The 22,371-nt window shown below is 29.2% G+C and overlaps 1 protein-coding gene across 2 annotated transcripts in view; it reads right to left on the reverse strand.

Moving 5' to 3' along the window:
* The window catches only part of IntS9 (integrator complex subunit 9), a 32,651-nt gene extending 10,314 nt beyond the window's left edge, over nt 1-22,337 (reverse strand). For both annotated transcript variants that reach the window (XM_067262672.1, XM_067262671.1), the window contains exons 1-9: nt 22,235-22,337; nt 17,666-17,793; nt 15,704-15,767; nt 15,569-15,631; nt 11,692-11,831; nt 6,219-6,305; nt 4,328-4,445; nt 1,556-1,645; nt 940-1,096 (exon numbers count right to left, since the gene is read on the reverse strand). In XM_067262672.1, the coding sequence (XP_067118773.1) occupies nt 940-1,096; nt 1,556-1,645; nt 4,328-4,445; nt 6,219-6,305; nt 11,692-11,831; nt 15,569-15,631; nt 15,704-15,767; nt 17,666-17,793; nt 22,235-22,243 (856 nt within the window). In that variant the 5' untranslated portion in view covers nt 22,244-22,337. The remainder of the gene's footprint in view (nt 1-939; nt 1,097-1,555; nt 1,646-4,327; nt 4,446-6,218; nt 6,306-11,691; nt 11,832-15,568; nt 15,632-15,703; nt 15,768-17,665; nt 17,794-22,234) is intronic.
* Between the last annotated feature and the right edge of the window lie 34 nt (nt 22,338-22,371).

The raw sequence follows: 22,371 nt of genomic DNA on the forward strand, positions 1-22,371 counted from the left end.
CTATAGTGATCCCATGACATCCTATTATCCAATCAGAAGTAATGATCTAATGACCCCATTATGTAGAGTTTTATCGCTCATCTAATTAACATATGTACAATTCATTTTTGGACTAAATTATCAATGTGAAATTAAAATGATTTGCTACTTTGTCAAAAAAAGGGGGCCTAGGGAAAAGCGTAAGAGTAAAATTGGTCAGGTAAATTCTAGATCTAAAAGAATAAGAATAACCGAGACCCCGAAGACCGTAAAGTCTGACTTGAGCGACATTGAGTAAGAATAATGCCGTCAAGGGCTGCAGAAACAGCATCACATCGTCAAGCTTGACTTGAAGCTCTTCTCAATTCTTCAATTTCTACCCTCTCATAAAAAATAATCTGTCGTGCTTGACGGGAGAATTTCTAGTATAATTTATAGAACTCCTAATTCTATTTTATCATTTATAACTGACATTTGAAATATCTCTGTGGAGCAAAATAAATTGTATGGCAGGCTACATCTACTACTTCATGAGTTGTAGTTTAGATGTTTCTATTATAGATAAAGTATTTATCTAATATCTAACTTATAATCAAAAAAGAACAAATTACATTTAAGAAACAAATGTAAATAGAAAAGTTACCACGATTTCAATAGTAGTTATAACAACTGAAACTAACATTATATTCAAAATATAAAAGGAGGTTGTTCTTATGAGGTTTTTACATATCACATTGATACTTTTTAAGTGAAACAATAAAAAATTAAAATAAAATAATTAATTAATTTCAAAAATGCTTTCAATTGGATGTAAATTATGCAATTAGAATCTCTTTGACAAATTTATCAATGCAATTTGCATGGTTAATTATTATGATGAAATACATTTAACAAAGATAACAATTTTTAAAATTAAAAAACTTCTGTTTATTTAATATAATTAATATATATATATTTTACCTATAGTTATACAGAGTTCCCCAAGCATATTATCTGGATTAGCTAAAGGAGTTTGAGTCAAACTAGACATTATTAAAACATCCGAATTTCGAAGTGGAGTGTGTTCCATTGGTTTTGGATGAGTTGTTAAAGTTGACGAACCAGATATATAAGTAATCTAGAATTACAAAAGTGTATAATATAATATATAAAAAGAAATTATTTTATAAAATCAGAGAGTTAAATATCAAAAATATTAAATTACGGTACAGTGCTCTCTTAAGATGCGGAGAAGCATGTTCAAACAATTTACTTCTAAAAACAGTAGACAATTAAATTTTGAATTTAATTATTCTGTTCATTCTTGTTACATGATTGAGTTGGTAATAGAATTTGAGGTTTGGTAATTGAAAAAAAAAATCCAAAAAGTTTTTCTTTTGAATAAACTGGTTAAGAATTTTTGTGAATTTAAATAAATTAAAATATATCAGATTTGTTTTCCTCTGTTTGATATAACTTAAAAGTAATACATCAGTATATTTAAGAGAATAAACTTCAAGTAAGCATTTAAAGGATTTTATATTGATATAAAAACATTAATTTTCAAAGATAATAAATTATTTAAATCCATAATTACCTTCTCATGATTACTACTTATTATCCAATTGCAGCTTCCTAAACAATATCCTGAGCTTACGGCAGAAACATTTAAGACTCCGTAAATATCCTATTCTCGAAAACAAATATTACTAAATGTAATTATTAATAATTTAAATAAACAAATTAAGAAAGAGAAATTATTTATTAAAAAAAAACAAAATTTATTTAATTATTAATTTAATTTTTGTTCTCAAAAATACAACTTACATACAACATACTTTTAACAGAATCCTTCAAAATGTAAATCTTTAGCATAAAGCATATCTCGACAACATCAGATTACAACATATAAACAAGGAGTTTAATTTTCAAATGTTTTAAATCAAGCTTAACCTTTTTTTAAAAATATTCAAGTTTAAAACATTTTAATCTTTCTTTAATTAAAAAAAGTTCAATATTAAAAAATTATTTATATTTCATTTTCCATTCAAAACATTAAGTATCAAATCCAACTGAAGACAAAAACGAAAAAAGATAACAAATAAAAAATTATTTCCTTGATATTTCCTAGGTTTTTTTAAAAAAAGAAAAATCATACTAGTACAAGTACAGGAAATCCTTTTCAGTTCGAAATAATCGGGACTTTGAATTATCAAGTTTCAAATTAACCAAGATTTACATGTATCTGTACAATATGCCAAATGCCATGTAACAAAAGTAATTTATTAAGCAGATGGAATACAGATATGCTTACAGAATGTAATTTTCATTAATAATAATAATATAAATGTGAAGGTGAATAGCACATGCCAGTTGAAAAGATCACAGGTTGCCAGATAGGTTTTATAAAAAGTAAAGCACAATTCCTGGAAATTTAGCCCAAATTATTTTTAAGTGATCTAAATAGTAGTAAGAAAACCAAATGTAGTAGCCTACAGTCCTACAGATATCACAATCTGCTATTTGTAGCCCAATATTGCATTCCCGAAAACCAACCGTATCTTACGAGATAAGAGGAAAAACAGGTATTTCATGGGTAAGATCACACCCGAAAATATGTCACTGTAGAAGCAAAGCCATATTGACCAGATCAGAGTTGTTTGTGGTCTATTGTTCTCTTATAGCATGGAGGCACTTTGATCTAAATGAACAAGTTAATGTATGCATATCACAGTTCGGACAGAATTTTCATTTCGAAGTAGCCGTATTTCGAACTAAACAAATTCTTTAATATGTAAATCTCTATATCCCCGGCTGGGACAAACGTATGGTGACGAACTAATGGGATTTCAAATTATCTGAGTTTGAATTAATGAGGATTTCCTGTAATTAAATATGTTCCACTTAAACTGTCAATAGTAAATGTTTCTTGTTGCTCAGAAGAATAAAAACAAAAAAAATCTATTCAAGTACTAAGAACACACTAAATAACCAAAAATCCAGCTCACAAAATAATTTAATCAAAAACAAATATTTCAATCGCTCTGCATCATCTATTGTTAATTTGATGTAAATCTAAAGATGATTGTTAAAAGTGATTGAAAACGTTTGTTTTTGATTAAATGATTTTGTTTGTGAGCTGGATTTTTGTTTATTTAGTGAATTGATAAACATCCAGTTTATTACAAATTCAAGTTTATTCAAGTACTTTTCACATCACTAAATGCATAATGATACATAATTTATCTTTCTAAAATGTAATTAAAAATAAAAGATTTTTTGTTTTGTATTCGTATTATTTAATTTAAAATAATTTATTTTGTAACATTTTTCCAAAACTTAACATTAACTTATCATTTTAGTAAAGTAGATTTTTTAATGTACTTGTAAATTTTAAAACCTATCTTAGAAAGGATATTTTACAAAATTATATGTAAGGTTGATGAGACATCATAATCTTTTGGTATCTTTAATCTTTATAATTTCTTTGATTCTAATATGCAGTTTACCTAGTTTTACTTGTTCAAAGCAGACATGTGTCTTAGAATTAGTGGCATATTATATTTGAATATAACAAAATAAATTGACAGTCATTATATTTTCATAGAAAAAGATCTTGAAAAAACTGAAACTTTTATCAAATCCAGGCTAGTAAGGTAAATATGTTTAAATCTGAACAGTTTTCTAGCTATTGAATATTCATACATTAGTCACCCCAAAGAAAGCTACCAGTACTAACAAAAACTGCTTATAACTCACTTATGAAAATGAATGAAATTTTCTTACAAATTCCAATTGCTTTACTGACAAATACTTAATGAAATCAACAAAGGATATGTTTATTAATAGTAATGCAATGAATGTTTGTATAGTACTACCTATTAGGAATTGCACGTAAACTGTTTTCTTTAATATGCAATAGACGGCAATGAAAATGTAATGATACTGTACAATTTATAATAAACTAATATTGTATAAAAGCAGAGCAATGAAAATAAAGTACTGTAGTAGATCACTACTTTCTACATTTATGTATATGCTTATTCTTAAGAAAAATCTTATAAGATTGCAGTGAAATTTTGTAATAAAAATCATTAAACTGCACAACCACGGTAGATACATTACCATGAAAAACAGACATTGGGAAAATAATTGCCTTCTACTTCCTACTTTTATTAGCTACTTCTACTTACAAATTTTTCTCGAATGCACTTTAAGTTAGTTCAATATATCAGGATTCTTTAATTTAAATATTACAATAAATTTGCTATGGTAGAAATGTGAATACATGAAATGAGACTGTATTTGACTACAAAGTTTAATTGATAAGAGGGTATAAAAAAATTAAATAAAATTGTAAATTACTAACCAATTTTTCAGCATAACCAACAACTTTGACCTTTGCTAAACTACTATTCACTTCTTTCATTGTATAAATCTGTCTCCATGTTCTTGGTTTTATAGAATCAAAAGGTGGAGGTAAAGTTCTATTTTAAAAATTAATAAGAGAAACGTATTATAAAAATATTTTTATATATAATTTACATATTTATATAATTAATTTTATTTGCTGAATTGTCTTGTAAATCAAGATTGGAGTACCAACATTAAGATATGTACTTTTTTTACACACTAAAATATTTGTAGTGCGTAAAAACACATACAGAAAGCGGGGAAAAAATATATTTTATAGAATAAACTTATTTATTAGACTTTCAGTATGTTAATAACATATACAACAACCCAATACACTAGTAGCACCAAATGCGCTGCCAGATTTTTTAACAGGCTATATTAAGGCTAATTAATAATCAGATATAAAACAATTTCTTCTAGATCATTTCAAATTAAAAAACAAAAAAATTAATTTATTTCTAATTATTAAATTTATGAGATGGCAGCTTAACTGCCTACCTTTATCCAAATGTATCTGACTATTACTTAACCTTAATATAGCCCAATAAAAGCAATTATTTAATTTAAGTGTAGTAGAATTACAATGAAATTTCTCTAATTCAAACATCTGTAACTCAAAGAAAATGAAGCACTTTGTAGGTCTCAATGGAACAGCGTGGAAATTTAACATCTCCAACTCGAATTTCTTAACTCTAATTTTCTTCGAGTCAAAGTTTATCACGGTCCCCCGAAACTGATTTATGTTACTTTCAACTTCCCCAATTCAAATTTTAATATTTATTCTATCCAAAGTGATCCTAATTATCAGATTTCCATGAAATTTTCAAACAGTTAGTTGTATCTACTCTCCAACACCAATTTTCAGACAACATTCCAGTTTGAAGTGAAAGGTCCTCTCGCTTTATCTCAACAAGATGTACCTGCAAAACTGTTTGATTCCATTAGTTACATTGAACATTTTGCTGAAAAGCATTACACAGGATGTTTAAAAAAACTATAAAAGATTCTTTATATAATGCAAGAGAGGTAAAAGTAAAAATCTATTCAGAATTGGCAATTTTTAGTCTATCGTTCTCTAACTCAAATCATCTGTAACTCAATGTTTTTTCCTGTCTCTTGGAGCTTTGAGTTTAGAGAAGTTTTACTGTATTTATTTATTATTGTCTGAAATTATTATGATTATAGCTGTAGAGAATGAATAGTTAAAGATTGCCCATTTTAGCAATTATAAAAGAAACACAAGTAGTCCGAGTTACAACTGAGTGTAACTTTGAGACTCATCAAAAGTTGAATATAAAAAGTAATGATAGTAAGGAAGTGCGGTTCTCAAGGCAAGTAACTGCCCAACTGAAGTAATCCGAAAAAAATATTTCAGATAAAACATCACTAGCAACATTCGTAACTTCGATTTTACAAACAGCTATTTTGTTGAAAATGAATCAGTCAAAATGTCCAATGAAAATAACAACAACAATGACATTGTTCTCATTTAATTCATTTGATTTTATGAACAACCCAAACACATGGATTTTGCCAGATAGAGCATGTCAAAATTCAAAGATTAACAAAACTGGGTAAGTTAAGTTAGAATAACACAGCTGTTTCATTGAAAACTTGGGACAACGGGGCAAATTATTAGGCAATGACACAATCATGAGAAAATGTTGCGATGCAAGAAATTTTATAGTCAATAAAGCTTGTGTAGTTTAAACTAAAAGTCAATTTTTTTATTTCTTCACATATCATTTCTGATGGATTACAGCATGTATTAATAATAATAATAATAATAATACTAAACTAATAACAATAATAATATTTAAAGTATTTAATTTTTGTATAGTTACTTTAAAATTTCTGGTTGCTTCCATTTCTTTGCCACTTTGATTTTAGGTGTTCTTTCAATATAATTAACTAATTCTTCCATAAATTGCCTTAAAAAAATAAATATAATGTTTATTATATATATATATATATATATATATACTTTTTTTATAAATTTATATTTATAATACAAATCTAACAAATAAAAATTATGTTATTTACGGTGTGTAACATTCTTCTGTTTTAAGTAATAAAAATTAGAGACAAAAAACGATTCTTATAAAAAGAATTATATGCCAAATAAATGATTTCAACTGTCATCAATGGGTGTCTTTAGGTTCTAGAACAGAAAACATTTAAAATACAATGTAACAGAACATTAGTATGTAGTAGTGCAGAACAAAAAAAAATATTTAACTGTTACCAAAAAAAGATAAAAATTAGCAACAGATAAATTGATAACTCTGTTGTATCTATTTCTGCTAATGATTAACTACTATATTTTTGTTCTATAATATCCCTGCTAATGCTGGTCATTGACAATGCCTGCGAATATTTGTTCATTGTAAAAAATTTTTGCTAGATTTCGTTGGTTTTTGTTTTAAATTAATATAAATTGTTCTTTCCGTAAAAAGAAATGATTCAACTTCGACTCATTATAAACCCCACTGTAAATTTCACATTATTTGACTAGTAAGATATTTGATAGATTTAAATATGGAGGTATTTTATCTCTTTTAAACATATTCTCAACATTATCATCGACATTAACCTATTGATAAACTGTCACTTTTCTGGTTATTTGTAATGTATTCTATTATGGAAATAATGAAGAATTGTAAATAAAAATGTTAACTTTTGATTTTGTGGTGTGATTTATAGTACATTATATTTTTTGATCAAAGAAACTGATAACAATTACATTTGTTTTGTTTCAAATTTTGGGAGTGAATAAGACTTCCTTGTGATAGTTTTGTTTCAGAATTGTAGTCATGCATGTTATCACCAGTTATCATATTATAAACATGAATATTATATTATATATATCATCATCTGAACTTTTCAACCAATTAGATGCTGCTAATAGACTATTCTCTTTCTGTTCCACAGAAACAATAAAATGAACTGAATATTATTATTAAAAACATTGCATGCCAAATCGTCTGTCAAAATTGGTTCTAGGGAAGATGCTTATGAGTTAATTGTAAGATCTCTACTTGCTAACTTTTGATTAGTTCTCATAAACCAAATGATCACCATAATTAATTGAGCTATTATTTTACTATTGTTAATAATTAGTATTTAATAATAATATTTAGTATTTATAATAGTATTAGGTTAAATACAATTTAGTATTTAACCTAACATCTCTAATACCAAATTACTTAATTTCTAATTATTAATAATAGCAAAATAATAGCTCGATTAATTACGGATATCGTTTGGTTTAGTACAGGGCTTCTTAAACTATGGGTCGCGACCCCATTTGGGGTTGCTTAGCGAAATCTTGGGGTCGCGAGATTTTAATGCAAAATATTGAAAATAATTTGTGAGAGTTTGAAAATGGTGCGCTTTGTGTCATAGGCGTGCTTTAATTTTATATTTTTGTATGTTTTTAAACAAATTCTAAAACTATATTTTTTCATATGTGTATATATTATTATTACCTAATCAATAAATCATCACAAAATATTTATATATCTTTATTTTATATTTTTTTGGGGTCGCGAAAAAAATCACAATCATAAATGGGGTCGTGAATTAAAAAAGTTTAAGAAGCCCTGGTTTAGTATCAATGCAACAGGCTTTGGGATGTTTATTATGTATAGTTCTCATAAGAATATAGTTTTCTCTTATTTACTGTTTCCATTTATTGTAGAAAACTAAGCAAAAACAGATCAATTGAATGAAATAAGATCAAACAATAAAAAAACATTATGATTCAGTATAAAACCAGCAGCTTTGATTGTTTGATTTTCATTTCATTTCATCCAGTTTATTTGTTTTTCTTGTTTAACAGGTGATACTAGTCAGAAACTGCAGAAAACTTGTTTTAAGGATAGTTAAAGTTAATTGCAAATTAAAATTCCTTATGCAATGTGATATTCATGAGAGTTTTTCAATATCCATGTTTCGATTTTACTCTTTCTTTGTTAAATTTATGTTCTGCTATATAACTTTGAATTCAAATAACTGTGTTCTGGAACCTAAAGATGGTCATTTAAAATGATTGAAAACGTTTGTTTGCCTTGAATTTATACACTGGATTATAACATTTTTTGCTTTTTTGTTTTCACTTGCACACTCAACCAAACTAGTACAGCAATTTTTGAACAAATTGTCATATTTGTGGAATATGCTGTCTCTGCACTCAGACATTACAGTGCGCGATTTTTTTCTGCTCCCAAAATATAGACTGCCAGATAACCGAGGCAGTTAAGACATCAACCTACCATTCTGGGGAACCCAGGATCAGATCCAGCAAGCAACTTCCCAGAATTTTATATGAAAAGTTGCAAGCTGGGTTCAATCCTGATAAGTCATAAAATTTAAAGAATCTGTCCCTGTCTCTCCCACCCATTCATTCCACACTATGGACTTGGCCATGGATACTGAAAAAAGAACCTCTTAGTGTCCATAAGATGGAAAGAATTGAAAGAAATAAACCCCAAAACGAAAAGACTTGATACAAGGGTTGATTACTTTAAGAGTAGTCATGTTTGATCATTTACATGTTGGAACCACATGATTGTCACATAATCACATGATTCCCAGTAACCACCTGACATTCTATCTATCATAGAGAGCATACTTTGCAGTGTATAAGATGGTAATGAAATTGACTGCATTTTGGGAAGGGTGTGTGTGCATGTGTGTGCATGTATATGTGGCCTTTCCGACGCAGACTTCAGCCATTCGTTAATAGTTAAAAATGTAAAGAGTAGAGTCTGAGTGTTAGCAAAGAAAATTTAGAGAAGATAATCCATAATTCTAAGAAACCACCACCAGATTCACATGGACTACCCAAGAAAAATCCATTGAACCCCAGCCATCTTGTACATAGATTATTGTGAAGACTGTTGCAGATGCAATCTAGAAAGAAAACATGCCCATACAAAGTAGTCTTGCTCAATAGTTGGGTATATCCCAAAGTACCATAAGAAATATCATATACAATAATCTACATTTGCAATGGACTTAGGCTTCCAACATGCCATGTCTAAGAGCAATTCACAAATGCTTGAAAGATGTACAAAAATGTCCTTTCTGATGAAAAATGGTGATGAGTCAAGACTCTAGATCTGCAAACTTTCTATCTCAGTGTTCTGCAGACTTACCTCAAGTGTTCCACGAAAGAAAAGGTTTTAAAGTTTTTATTCAAATTTATTCTCATTGCTATATTCATAGATAATTCCATGTTTCTATTTTATTCAATATATTAAAGTTTATTGCTTAATTGTTTCCTGAAAATAGTAAACATGGTATTGCTTATCAATTTTTGAATGTATTGATGCTAATGCTCTGTAATAAAAAATATATGAATGGTGTTCTGTGGCCTCAGAAAGGTTGAGAATAACTGCTCTAGATGAAACATGAATCTATCTATATAACTATAACAAGTCATGAGCTATTTACAATTGAGTTATCAGGAGCAAAGGTCATTCTTATTTCATCCTGAAGAGCAAGGAAAAGTTATAGAAAGAGTATATAGCAATGGTTGGCTATTGTGCCCATGGTAAGCTGAAACGCAAATGAGTATATCCCAAGGTAAAGACAAACACAGCATACTTCCAGAAAAATATAATGGAGTAGTGAAGAGATCTCCATCTGTATGATAATGATACTTTGTAAGGAACCAAAGTCCGAGCGTTATTTTTATTTTACTTTTATTTTGCCTATTATTCTATTTTTGTTTGGGGCTTATGTTTTGTTAGGACGAAGGTTTCCTCACCATTCACCTTAAGTATTTAAAAAGAGAAGAAATAAAACCCAACTCACCGACGAAAGAAAAGCGCCATATGACTCACGCACATTTGCGCTCCCCGAGCGGCAGAAAATAGGTCCGCACCGAGAAGAGGGGGGGGAGAACCCACAAGCACGAAATAAACTCGCTAAACCTTAAGTAATAAAAAACGTCCCGGAAAGAATTGTAAAAACTAATAATGTAAAAGGTTAGTGAGTAAACTGTCGGAAAAAGGGCTGCCAGACGATGAAAAACGTTATTGTTAGCATTTAAGTATGTAAATGAGGGGAGTGACCGCATTAAGAATTGTGACGTCACCTCACACTATAAATCCCGAATCTCAAGTGAAGACGGTGAGGTGAATTCTGATAGCAACGAGCTTGGTGAGCTTCGCAGCAGTAATAAAGGTGTCCGATAGGATCTCGAATAGTTCCAAGGTGATTTTGAAGTGATTCGAAGTTTGGATCGACAGTCTGAGAAAGTCTTGAGAGTTTGAGGAAATAGGTTCCGAGTATATTGAGGTGACGATTAGGATCTCTAGTTTATAAGAATTATTGTTATAAGTTAAGCTTTTTGGTTTTGTCGGATTCCCAAGGGGAATAGAGTTAAGTTAGACATAGAATTTGAATCGAGAATTGTCGGGTTGACTTTGTTGAATTTCTTTGAATAAATTATTGTTTGATTTTTACTTAATATTGTACATAGTTATTGCTAAACGATTAATTAAATCTTTGATTTTTTTCTATTGACAAATATTGTCTTTATTTAATTCGGTGCACGCTTAAAGTCCAGCCTGGCACGCTAACGCGAATCCGAGTAAAGTACCCGGTAGGTTAACGGTTGTTTCCGACACGGTAGAGTCGATAATCGTTGTAAATTAAAATAGTACTTTACAACTTCAAAGGTCTGAATCCATATAGACAAGCCACACAGCTAGGTAGCCTATTACAATCTAAAGGCCATTGAGATTGGATCAAGGTGATTCCATTTTCATCTATATTAATGAATTTACCAAATGCCAGATACCAGATGCCTGGACTAATGTAACTAATCTCAGATTTGATTTATTGAAGAAAGGACTTAAAAAATGGAGACCTAAAACTGTTGATGAACTCTGGAAAGTTTTCTAGTCAGTGTAATACAGTCTTCTACAATGGAAACAAAGGTGGAGTGTCATTGATTGGTCACATGGGAGGGACATGGATGCAATGATTGACTGTGCTCTAAGATTCTATTACTTATAAAAGGTATCCAAAATTGACTACTCTTATCATATTCTATCCTGTAATAGGGTAACCATCAAATGTAATAAGGCAGTTTTTTTTCAATTCCCAAAAATTACTTTAAAAGATATTTCAAAAAGTAGCAAGATCTTGGAATAAATATACACTAATCAGGAGTCTACTTTAACGAATATTAGTCCTTTCTCCTGCTAAATTTATTATTTTCAGTTTAACAACTTCAGTCTGAATACTTTTATTATTTTAAAACAATCATTAAATTATAAAATATTTCTTCTATAAAAAACTTACCTTCCTATTTGTAAAGTTGGTTCTGTTGCATAGACAGTTCCATTAAAACCACCTCCTTCAGTAATATATGGAAGAGCCATCATACTTTGATAATTTGATAATAATATGACATCAATTTCAGAAAAATCAACAATTCCAACCTACAATAATAAGATTTTTTTAAAATTATTCAAAGTATAGAACAGAAATAAAAGTATTTCATACATAAAAGTAGAGAGTGGTAGCAATAGTTATAATTTGCTAAATAGCCAGCTAGGGAGGTAAGATTCAACTTGCCACCCTGACCCTTTGCCATCCTCTGCAAGTTGACACTTACCACTCTAAAAAACTTTGATTTAATTAAAAAATGTAATTAATGGATTTTACGCTTTTGTTTTATGTAATACAAGGTGGTGCATAGTCTGTAGCTTAGAAGAAACAGAATAATACAGGGTCTGTACAGACTGGAAAAATCAGGGAATCTGCAAATACTGCAGAATCCATCTGTCATTCTCACTACTTTTTGTTCGGAACATGTCTTTAAATTCGGTTCAGTATAGGGAAGCGTACGAAAACTGGAATGACCAAACAAATGCCAACATTTGTTGCACTTACATCTCGTAAACTATAAATGATAATCTGCCAATTTAAAATTTGTTGGATAGAAGGTGTGTGTTTGTATTTAAAATGGTGGGTACTGAGAGTGTGCAGCTGTGCGGGGAGGGGTAGCGGTTGTGCGCGAACACCGAAAATGGTGATGCGGTGTGGCATTTGGGCAGTGAAACTTTGGATAGCAAAAAGATAGGACATTGAAATTTGTATCGATTTGTACAGAATGATAAGATCTACAATATTATTTAGCAACAATAACCAATAAAATAGAATTTGTAAAGTTATAAGCCAATAACTATGCAGATTGAAGAAAATTTTCATAATGTCAAAGAAATTGCAAAGGAAATGCAAACATAAATGTAAAGGGTATATATCATTGGAAAGAAAAATTTAAAAGGAATCAGAAAACCCCAAAATAACTAATGCTGAATGATGCAGATTGTATAGTAAGTGCAAGAAAACCTAGTGTGTCAACTTTGATACGAATATTTTGAGTGCACCACTGCCTGAACCGATAGATATTTATTGACTTGGAATGTAATAACCAGCAAGACTTTATTCATTTACATCTTATTCTTCCTCTAATAACACAAAGATAAATTCACACCTTAAACAATTGTGTTCCATACATGACCCTCCCAATTTTTTTGATCTGCGTGACGAATGGTTAACCCTTGGCAATCAGTTGATGCTGTGGAGAGGCAAAGGACTATCAGTCGGCTTATTGATATTATGTATGGGACATTTTGGATTGCGTGGCAGATCTCAAGCAATTTATGCATTTTCATTTGTTGTATTCTTCACTGCTGGCCACATACAGTATGTGGAGATCATCAATCTGTCAAAGTTGGCAGGATTATTATTTGTGATATGTCTTCTCTCTAATTGCAGATTTCCATTTTCATATGGTCCATGGAATTTTGGAAGTCAACATTTTTTGGAAGTATACCAAAATATTGCCATAGAGTTAAAATCAGATTTTCAAAAACACCATCGACAACGACCTGCTTTCCTGCTAAAACTCCACTGCTCCCACTGTAAGTTTCAGGAGTGGATGGGAAGAAATGTAATAACCTTAAATGGGTCTGTGTTGGACCAAAAATAGCATGGAATAATAAGTGATTTCTCCCTCTCACGGAGTGTGCGATTTCTTCTGTTTAAGTTATTTTGAATTTACCGCCTCACTTTAAGAAAATTTGATTTTATGATGCAATGCAAGTCTTTTTCTTATTTAAACAAAATTTATGAATTAATTTAAATTAAATCATGAAATTTTTTATATGACGTAGAAGTGATGTAGGTAATTACATAATCGATTTTACCTTTTTTTCATTTTTTCAATTTTTGTAAGTGAATAAACTGTTTTTTAATAAAAAATTTGTGTACAAAATGGGGCTTAAATAGACTTGACCAAATATTACATAATGGAAAGGGAAAATGTAGAGATGTTAATAAGTCAGGGAATAATGTCATTATTGATCAGAGAAGATCAAGGAATGTCAGGGAATCACAGATGGAATTACCTGTACAAACCCTGTAATAAATGATACAGTAATAAACACAGAAGCCACTGCTGAGTCGCCATCATAGATGATGATGACTCAAGTGGTCAACTGTTCAATCTATATATAGTTGAACATGTCAAATTATGTTTAGAAACACACAGTATAACATAGTGACATTGATGTTGGCAATTGCATGGTTGATGCTATCCCTCAGTTCATGTATTGTGAACAAATTTGCACAATATTACATTTATAATAAAAATTTTAATGTTTTAAAACATTTACAATGCTTTATCATAATACAAATGGTTTATTACAACATTATGAATATTTAATAAACAATAAATATTTATACTAAATTTATCATTTTGTGTATATATGAGTAGCCATATTGTTAAATAGCAAAGTTAACATCTACATTCATTACATCATTTCGACGTTATTAATAGTTTGGCAATTCATTGCACTAAAGAATAGATGATTATGTTAATGAGCAAGTTCCAAAACTCCTTTCATAAATAATATTTTTCTCTACTAATGAATTAATTCACTTCTATAGAAAATAAAAGTTATGAATATTATAGATATTGTTTTCTAACTTTAATCTTTCTTAACTTACCTATAATTATAAATAAAATGACTGCTAAGGATAATTATAAACACTGCCTATATCTAAAGTGAGTATCTTACTGAGACTACAGTGATCGCATGTCTACAGGGATTTTTGATCCATAAATCAAAAATATACATCTTCAAAAATATTTTTCCTATAAAAAATTTCTAGATTTTATTACTATAAACTGTGTTTAATATCTATTTATATTATCTTCATTTATTTAATAAGAAGAAACAGTATATAACAATTACTGTATCAGTATTTTCATTTCATTTCTCAGATTATTCAGTCAAATTTGAGTAGATTTAGAAAATGACTTGACCTTAAATGACACTAAAGTAACATGGAAAACGTCAATTTTTTGCTGAAATTAAGCCAAACAGTTATTGAATTACATCAGGCTACTTTTCCGTGATTATATTTAATTAATTACTAAATAATTTGTTACTAGAGGGAGGCGTTAGGCACCATCTCATATTAAATTTAATAATTATAATTAAATTAATATTTATTAAATAATTTAGAATATTCTGAAAGAAAAGAATCAGCCTGGAGCAGGACTCAAACCTGCAACTCTTGCAAATGCATTGCCAGTTACTGCTACCATGAGCCTGAAGTCCAATCTCCTCTTCCAAACATATTTAAATATGATATAACCATCCTTGGGGATGAATATATGAATATGACATAACCATACACGCCTCCCTAGAGTAACAAATTATTTAATAATTAATTAAATATAATCGCAAAAAAGTAGCCCTACGTAATCTGGTAGTTGTTTGGCTTTACAAATTTACAAGTTTACAAATTTAACAGGTTTAGTGATGTTTGTTTGTGTTTGTTGGAATAAATGGAATATGTGATATTTTTAATTAATATAAATGTAGATGGTTTTGAAAAAATACAAGAAAAATAACAAATTTTATGAACTCTCTCAATATGAAATTATAACCAGGCAATCTGCCAAATTATCAGGCTATGATTAGGCCCAATAATTTGGCAGATTGTCTGGCTTTAATCAAAAATCGAGTTTGTTGAGTAGAATTATACATTAATATTAAAAGGTTTTAAATTAATTTTTACAGTTTTTTTTTATTAAAAAGCTTATACTATGCTAATAAAATTTTAAATTTTTACTTTGATTAAAAAAAGAACAAATAAATACCTCGGGTAAGCAAAATTCTGGAGAACTATCAATAAATACTCTTCCGGCACATTCTCTTAATTCCTTCATAAAAATTTTCAATTATAGAAAATATTTGAATTTATTAAAAAGGAAAATAGAAATAATATTACTTACTCCTTCTAACTGAGCATCATTAGAATTGCGAGGTATCCAAGTTGAAAGATTAGCTAATCTAGAACTGAAATTCAGTTATATATTAATAATTATAAATTTACTTTAAAAATTTTCTTTCACTTTACACAGTTTATCCTAAAAGTTTTCTAAAATAGTTTAAAAAAAAAAAAACACATTTACTCACAAGCAATTAAATTTTTTATTGTCTATTCTTTAAAATGCATTCTGTTTGCAACAACATATTAATTACAGTATAATCAACATTTTCTAAGGCATTATCAAAAGTGTTTTAAGTAGAGATGAGCAAATACTATCTGTGAATATTTTCTAGTATTCAAATATTCAAGATCTTTGAATATCCCATTGACTAAAAAAAAATTAAATACTATGAATACTTTAAATACTGTGCTGCATGTGCAGACAGCACTTCTTCAGCCAGCATTACCAGATATATAGAATCAATATCCTCAAAGCATCTGCAAAATTTCCCCAAATTATGGAATTTTATCAAAAAATTCCCCACAATATCATCAATATTACAGATACAATTTTAATATTTTCAATATTCATAATTTTTTTTATTGAAATATGTTTTTGAAAAGTTATTTATTGAATTTTCGCACAATGATTTGTTCTATTTCATAATTTTAAAATAAGTAAGATACCTAATATTGCATAAACTAGTTGAAAGAAAGAAAAAAAAAAAAAAAAAAAATACATAGAACTGTATTTTCAATTTATATTATTTCATTTTAAAATCGTAATACAACCATCCACACTTTCTTTTCACTTCATGTACATATTATCGTGATAATAAACCAAATACTGTATCTATTTATGTGTTCGCATGCTTTAAATACACTGCAAGAATATAAAAATTCTTAAATTTCACCTGCTTTAGTATATCTTTACAGTTTGAATTATAAATGCAGACATATTCAATTATTTTTAGTTGATAATAATATATTAAGAATAAGATACTTGACTGCTTATAATGTATGTACAGCAGAGCGTCTTTTATCCGAAAGCCGATCGACCGAAACGTCGGTTAACCGAAAGCTTTCCAGTCGGACTGTGTCGTGCCAAATCGAATGTTTTTGATACTAGATTAACTTCTAAAGTACATTTTTTTTTGTTTTTATATTTTTCAATATATTTATTTTGTTTGTATAAAATAAAGAAATAATTTTTAACGATACAATAGCCATGATTATTATTATAAAAATTTTCTTTGGGCTTAAAATCGACGAAAATTCAACAAGAATGCGACACGCAATGGAGAAAAACTGCAGCATGGGATAGGTTAATATATTTTTTCGTATATATTCGGTTATCTGAACAACCCCAGTCCCCAATTGATTCGGATAAACGATGCTCTACTGTATTTATTTAATTAGTATAGAGAAGTACAAGAGAAGTACGAGGAGTGTCCAGAAAACAAAAAACGTTTGGCTATGAAAAAATTTCTTTTAAAATCTAGCAATGAGAGTTGCGTAACTTTCCCAGCTGTTGTGAGATTTTATTTAAAAAAAATCTTTTTTATTATTAAGAAAATACATTTGTAAAAACATTTTATATTTTTAATTACTATAAAATGGCAAAAAGCTTAATTTTGAGAGTAGAGATGAGTTTTATAAAAAAAGAAAAAGTATAAATGTTAAGTATTCTTGTATTCTTTGCATAATCATTCTGTTCTGCATTCGACAGTTTTAAATCTGATAATATCCATTTGAGAATAAACGAAGACATTTGTTTTAATAAACTTGTATAGTTTATTTGCTGGTTTCTGGTATTGGTGTGTGTTGTTTAAACAGAACCAGTTTTTGAGATAAATTGTTTATTATTTATATAATTAATACAATTATTTTGTTATTTTATTTATTTAAAATTTTATTTAATCATACTTATTTTTAAAAATCAATTTAAATATATACACACATATATATAAAAAAAAACGTTTACCTTGGAATAAGAGGTAGCGGCAAAAAGTGAAGAACTGACATTGCATCGAGACCACAATCTAACATGATGGTGGTGTTTTTGAATTTTAAAATGTTGCATGATTTGTTTGGATGCCCACTTAAGCAATACTATATTAAAAAATAAAATTTAATTATAAATATTTTTGATAATTTTTTTTATAAGAGTAAATATTAATTTGTAATAAAAACATTTTCACTTTGTTCTTTTTATTTGTCGTACATTTTGGCAAAGGTAAAATTCAATATAACAAAATCTTTTACATTATCTAACTATATACATATACAGCGACTCCTGCTAATCTAAACTTATTAATATGAAGGCTTGTTCAAACTAGTAAAAAGCTTAAACTACAAAGTTATATATAAAGCAACAAACGTAAGAAAAAAGACTATAGATAAATACGCATATTTTAATTATAAATAAAAATTTTTATACTAAATGTAGGTTGATGAATACATTTATGTTAAAATGTAGTTTAGTACAATCCTGGTAAACTGGCCATTCACCAGTTCAACACATCTAGTAATCCAACACTAGTCGACTATATAATATTACTAAGGGACACATATAGAAATGGCTTGCATGAATACATCCGCAACACTGAATGCACTAAGGCCCCCAGCAGATATTTGGAGAAGACTCAAACAAGAGTTAAGCATTTAACTAATTTCCTATTAGCTGGAATACTCAAAGTTACTAAGGCAACAGTCTCAGTGCCAATTTCCCCATGCTTATTCACTTTTGCCAAACTCCATAAAACGACTACACCCGGTTGTCAACAAATCAAGATCTCTGGCTATCCTTATTGAGCACATCCTTAACTCTTATTTAAACACCAACATGGAGGAATATTCGTACACAGTGTCCAATCAGGTGGAGTTGATTCACAAGTTAAATGAACTTGGTAACTTGGAGGGCATCTACTTCACTGTATGTGATTTTGAGTCCATGTTCCCTTCCATTTGTATTGAATCATGTTTTTGTGAATTAAGGGACTTCCTCATTCGTAACAGCAATGACTCTTCTAGACATATTTCCAACATCTTGGAGTTGGCACATCTTATGTATCACTCATCTTTTTTCATATTTAAAGGAGATACTTTCCTTCAAACTATGGGTAGTCCCTTATCTGAAATGCTTTGTGAATTGGTGGTCAGGCACCTGGAACAACACGTCTTACCTAGCATAAGTGATGACATTAAGTTGTATGCTAGATACATTGATGATGTGTTGATTATTTGGAAGAAGAAACTGGAATTGGCAGCGTTCATCGAAGCCTTCAATGATAACGCTCATGGCCTCTTGTTGTGGGCTGAACAACAAAGCTCCACCAGCGTACATTTTCTCGATATTGACATCAAATTACAATACAGTCAGTTAAGAACTAGGGTAGTCCGGAAAAACTCGTATGCTCCGCTTTTCATACATGAGAAATCACATGATCCTTTTAGTTACAAGATCTCTGCTTTTAAGACCCTAGTTAGAAGGACTTACACACATTGTTTGACGACAGAAGATAGGAGAATGGAACTGAAATATATTTCAAGTGTAGCCAGGCAGCATGGTTTACCCTACACGCCTAATTAATGATCTGATAGCACACCATGAACAACCTGCGGAAACAGCACTTCCAGGAGACATTGTAAGTGATAGGTAAAAAGGACACAAGGTCTTTACTAACACCTACAAACAAATAGCCGATTTTACAAATAAAAGGATCGCTTACAGGAGATCGCCGATAATTTTCTCTTGTTCAAGAAACAATAAAGATCGATTTGATCGAAATAGTATCCCAGGAATATATTCTATCCCTATTTACGATTATAGGGTGAACCGTCCAGGCGAGTATATTGGTGCTACCGCACGCTGCCTTAAAACAAGGATCAAGGAGCATAAATACTCCATTCAAAAATGCCTCTCCACTACGGCATTGGCTTCTTTCGCCATTGATGACGACGTCAGGATGGACTTTGATAAAACACGATTAATATAACGGTGCGATGACCAGGCTAGCCTAAAATATCTCAAACAGCTGTAGGTATTTAAAGCATTCAGGAGAGAAACTGCCATCAATTTTAAAGAAATGGACTCATTGGTGACTGCATGGAGGGTGTATTTTGATGTAAAATAGATCAGCATCAAGTTTGTCTGCATAATTTATTAAAACATCAAATGTTTTAAAACAGGAAGCCAGTTTGAGAATTAATTTTTTAAAGTGCTACATCGAGCATGCACATAACTTCAATGATGCATGATTTTTTAAACTTTTGGAATAGGTGTTCTCTTACTAGCATTCCAATACATAGAACCTGATGATGAACATTAAAAACAAAAGAAAACATTTGTTTTTGAAGAGAATTAATGCTAGTTTTAGGTAATTATTTGTTTATTTATTGAATTCTACATCAGTAATTTCATGGAGATTTTATATATAATATTACTGGCACAGTTGCCAAGTCAGATAAACTTCTCATTAGTTCAAATGACAGTTTCCACTAAATTTGAACACCTTATAATGTGTATAATGTATATAATATATACCAACCTTTTTCACATATCAACCATTTTAAGAAAATTTTTTTCCATCAACCTACTTAAATATATATTTTATTTTTTAATATATTGTTTTTATGTTTGGAAAGTTTTGAAAATGATAGTGAAAATAGTTTGAAGAATTCTTAAATTATTGTATTTACTAAATAATTAAATACTAAAATTATGTACGAATTATGTACGAATGTACAATATATATCTAATTTTCCCTTTTCAAACTTAGACAAGAAGTCTACATTTCCTACAATAGCGCAATTATCAATCTCTCCATGGTTAAAGATCATCTTTCTCTGCTCCGTTTTCAATATTCAATAATTTCAGTTATAGTAATCTGATGAATAACTGCAAATTCATAATATTCTAAAAGATAAATATTAAACCAGGTCAAATGTTTTCCAGATGATATTATTAAAATAGCTGATAAATTATAAATCTGAGTTAGTTTACAACTTAATCAACATAAGAAATTATGAATCTTTACCTAAATCATAGAAACAATTGGCAAAATGTATACAAGAGACTTTATACAAATTAAAAATGTATAAAATATGATTTTTAATAATTAATCATTGCTAAGCAACATCTGTGTATATACACTGTTCAAACAAATTAAAACTATGCCGTTCAATTTGAAGATAAATGTTAAATTCAAAAGAATTTACTGATTTTGTAGTTTTCTTGTTTATTCATAAATATTTTATTGTATTAAAACAATTTTTAAACTATTTAGTTTATACTAAAAACAAACCTTCTGATCTATCAGCAAAAACATCATCACTCATAGTAAATTAAACTTTTACCTCCAGGTCAAATGTCAAAATAAGATGTCAAATAGCATCACTTATACAAAACGTATTTAACCAAAAAGGAGCAATTATTTATTGTGACATTGTCACATGCCAGGGTGCAACTTTTAATCATATTTTTAATTTATCTAATTTAAAATATATGCTCTCCACCTCTAATTAGTAGTGACTTGCCCCGTATATCTTACTTTTCCTTTAACAATAGAATCATGCCAGTCATCTATTAACTGCTTTCATAGGAAAAGTCTTGAATTGAAATATCATGACTTCCAGTTTGCATTGGAAATTCTTATATAGTTAATCGGGGTCTCCTGCCCCAGAGGTTTTCATATCTGGTCTTGTCTTTTATCTATCTAATTCCATTCTCGAGATTAAAGAAAGACAGAGAGATGGACAGACGACAGTGGGAATTTATAGGTCCATAATTTTTTCAAATTGCAGCCCAATAATAAATTTGAAATCTTAATTTGATGGACATAAAATGTATATTTATATTATTCATCCATTAGTCTAATTATTTAACCAAAATACTGGCTTTAAACCTTATGCAACTGCTTTTGTGATTTGTTTTTATTTCGCTTTTGGGATTTTGTTATATTTTTAATCTTTATTACTGTTTTATTACAACTAATAAATTTTATCTTGTTTACAAATCTTTCTGTAATTACTTTTGGAATGCTTTATTTCCTTTCTTTTCTGTTTGATATTTAATTTTCTTACAACAAATTAATTTTTTTTTATCAATAATATATCTAATCTATGATATTTTCTTACAATTTAATAATTTTGTTTTAAATTCCTATATCATCATGAATGTGGAGGAGCTAAGCCCTAAGCATTGGAGGGCCCTCTACCATATTTTGCTTAAGAGACTAAAATCTAGTTACACCACTGATCTGTTTCCTTGAAATAATTTTTTGTATGTGTTTGTTTCTCTGTATTCATGTGTCTGTCTGTTTCTTAGCATTCATGTATCTGTTTCTCTGCCTTCATGTGTCTTTCTGTTTCTCTGCATTCATGCGTCTGTCTGCTTCTCTGTGTTTATGTGTGTATTATTGTCCCATAATTAACTAGAATAGATGGGAGCCAATCTCAGGTTAAAATACTTAAGTTTATCAAAATCTACAAAAATTGAAAGATCAGTTAGATATTTAAATAACTTAACTTTTTACTCCTCCAATTTACTTACCAATTTCATATTTATTCAGTTTTTTCACACTTTAACTTCACAGCTAAAACCTTAAATAAATTCACTCGTATCACAATTTACAAACCGCGTGTTGTATTAGCGCCATCTAGCGAGCATTCGATTTTATTATAACATTT

This window comes from Centruroides vittatus, unplaced genomic scaffold (genome assembly GCF_030686945.1).
Source record: "Centruroides vittatus isolate TY-2023 unplaced genomic scaffold, ASM3068694v2 contig_1506, whole genome shotgun sequence".
NCBI classification, from domain to species: Eukaryota; Metazoa; Arthropoda; class Arachnida; order Scorpiones; family Buthidae; genus Centruroides; species Centruroides vittatus.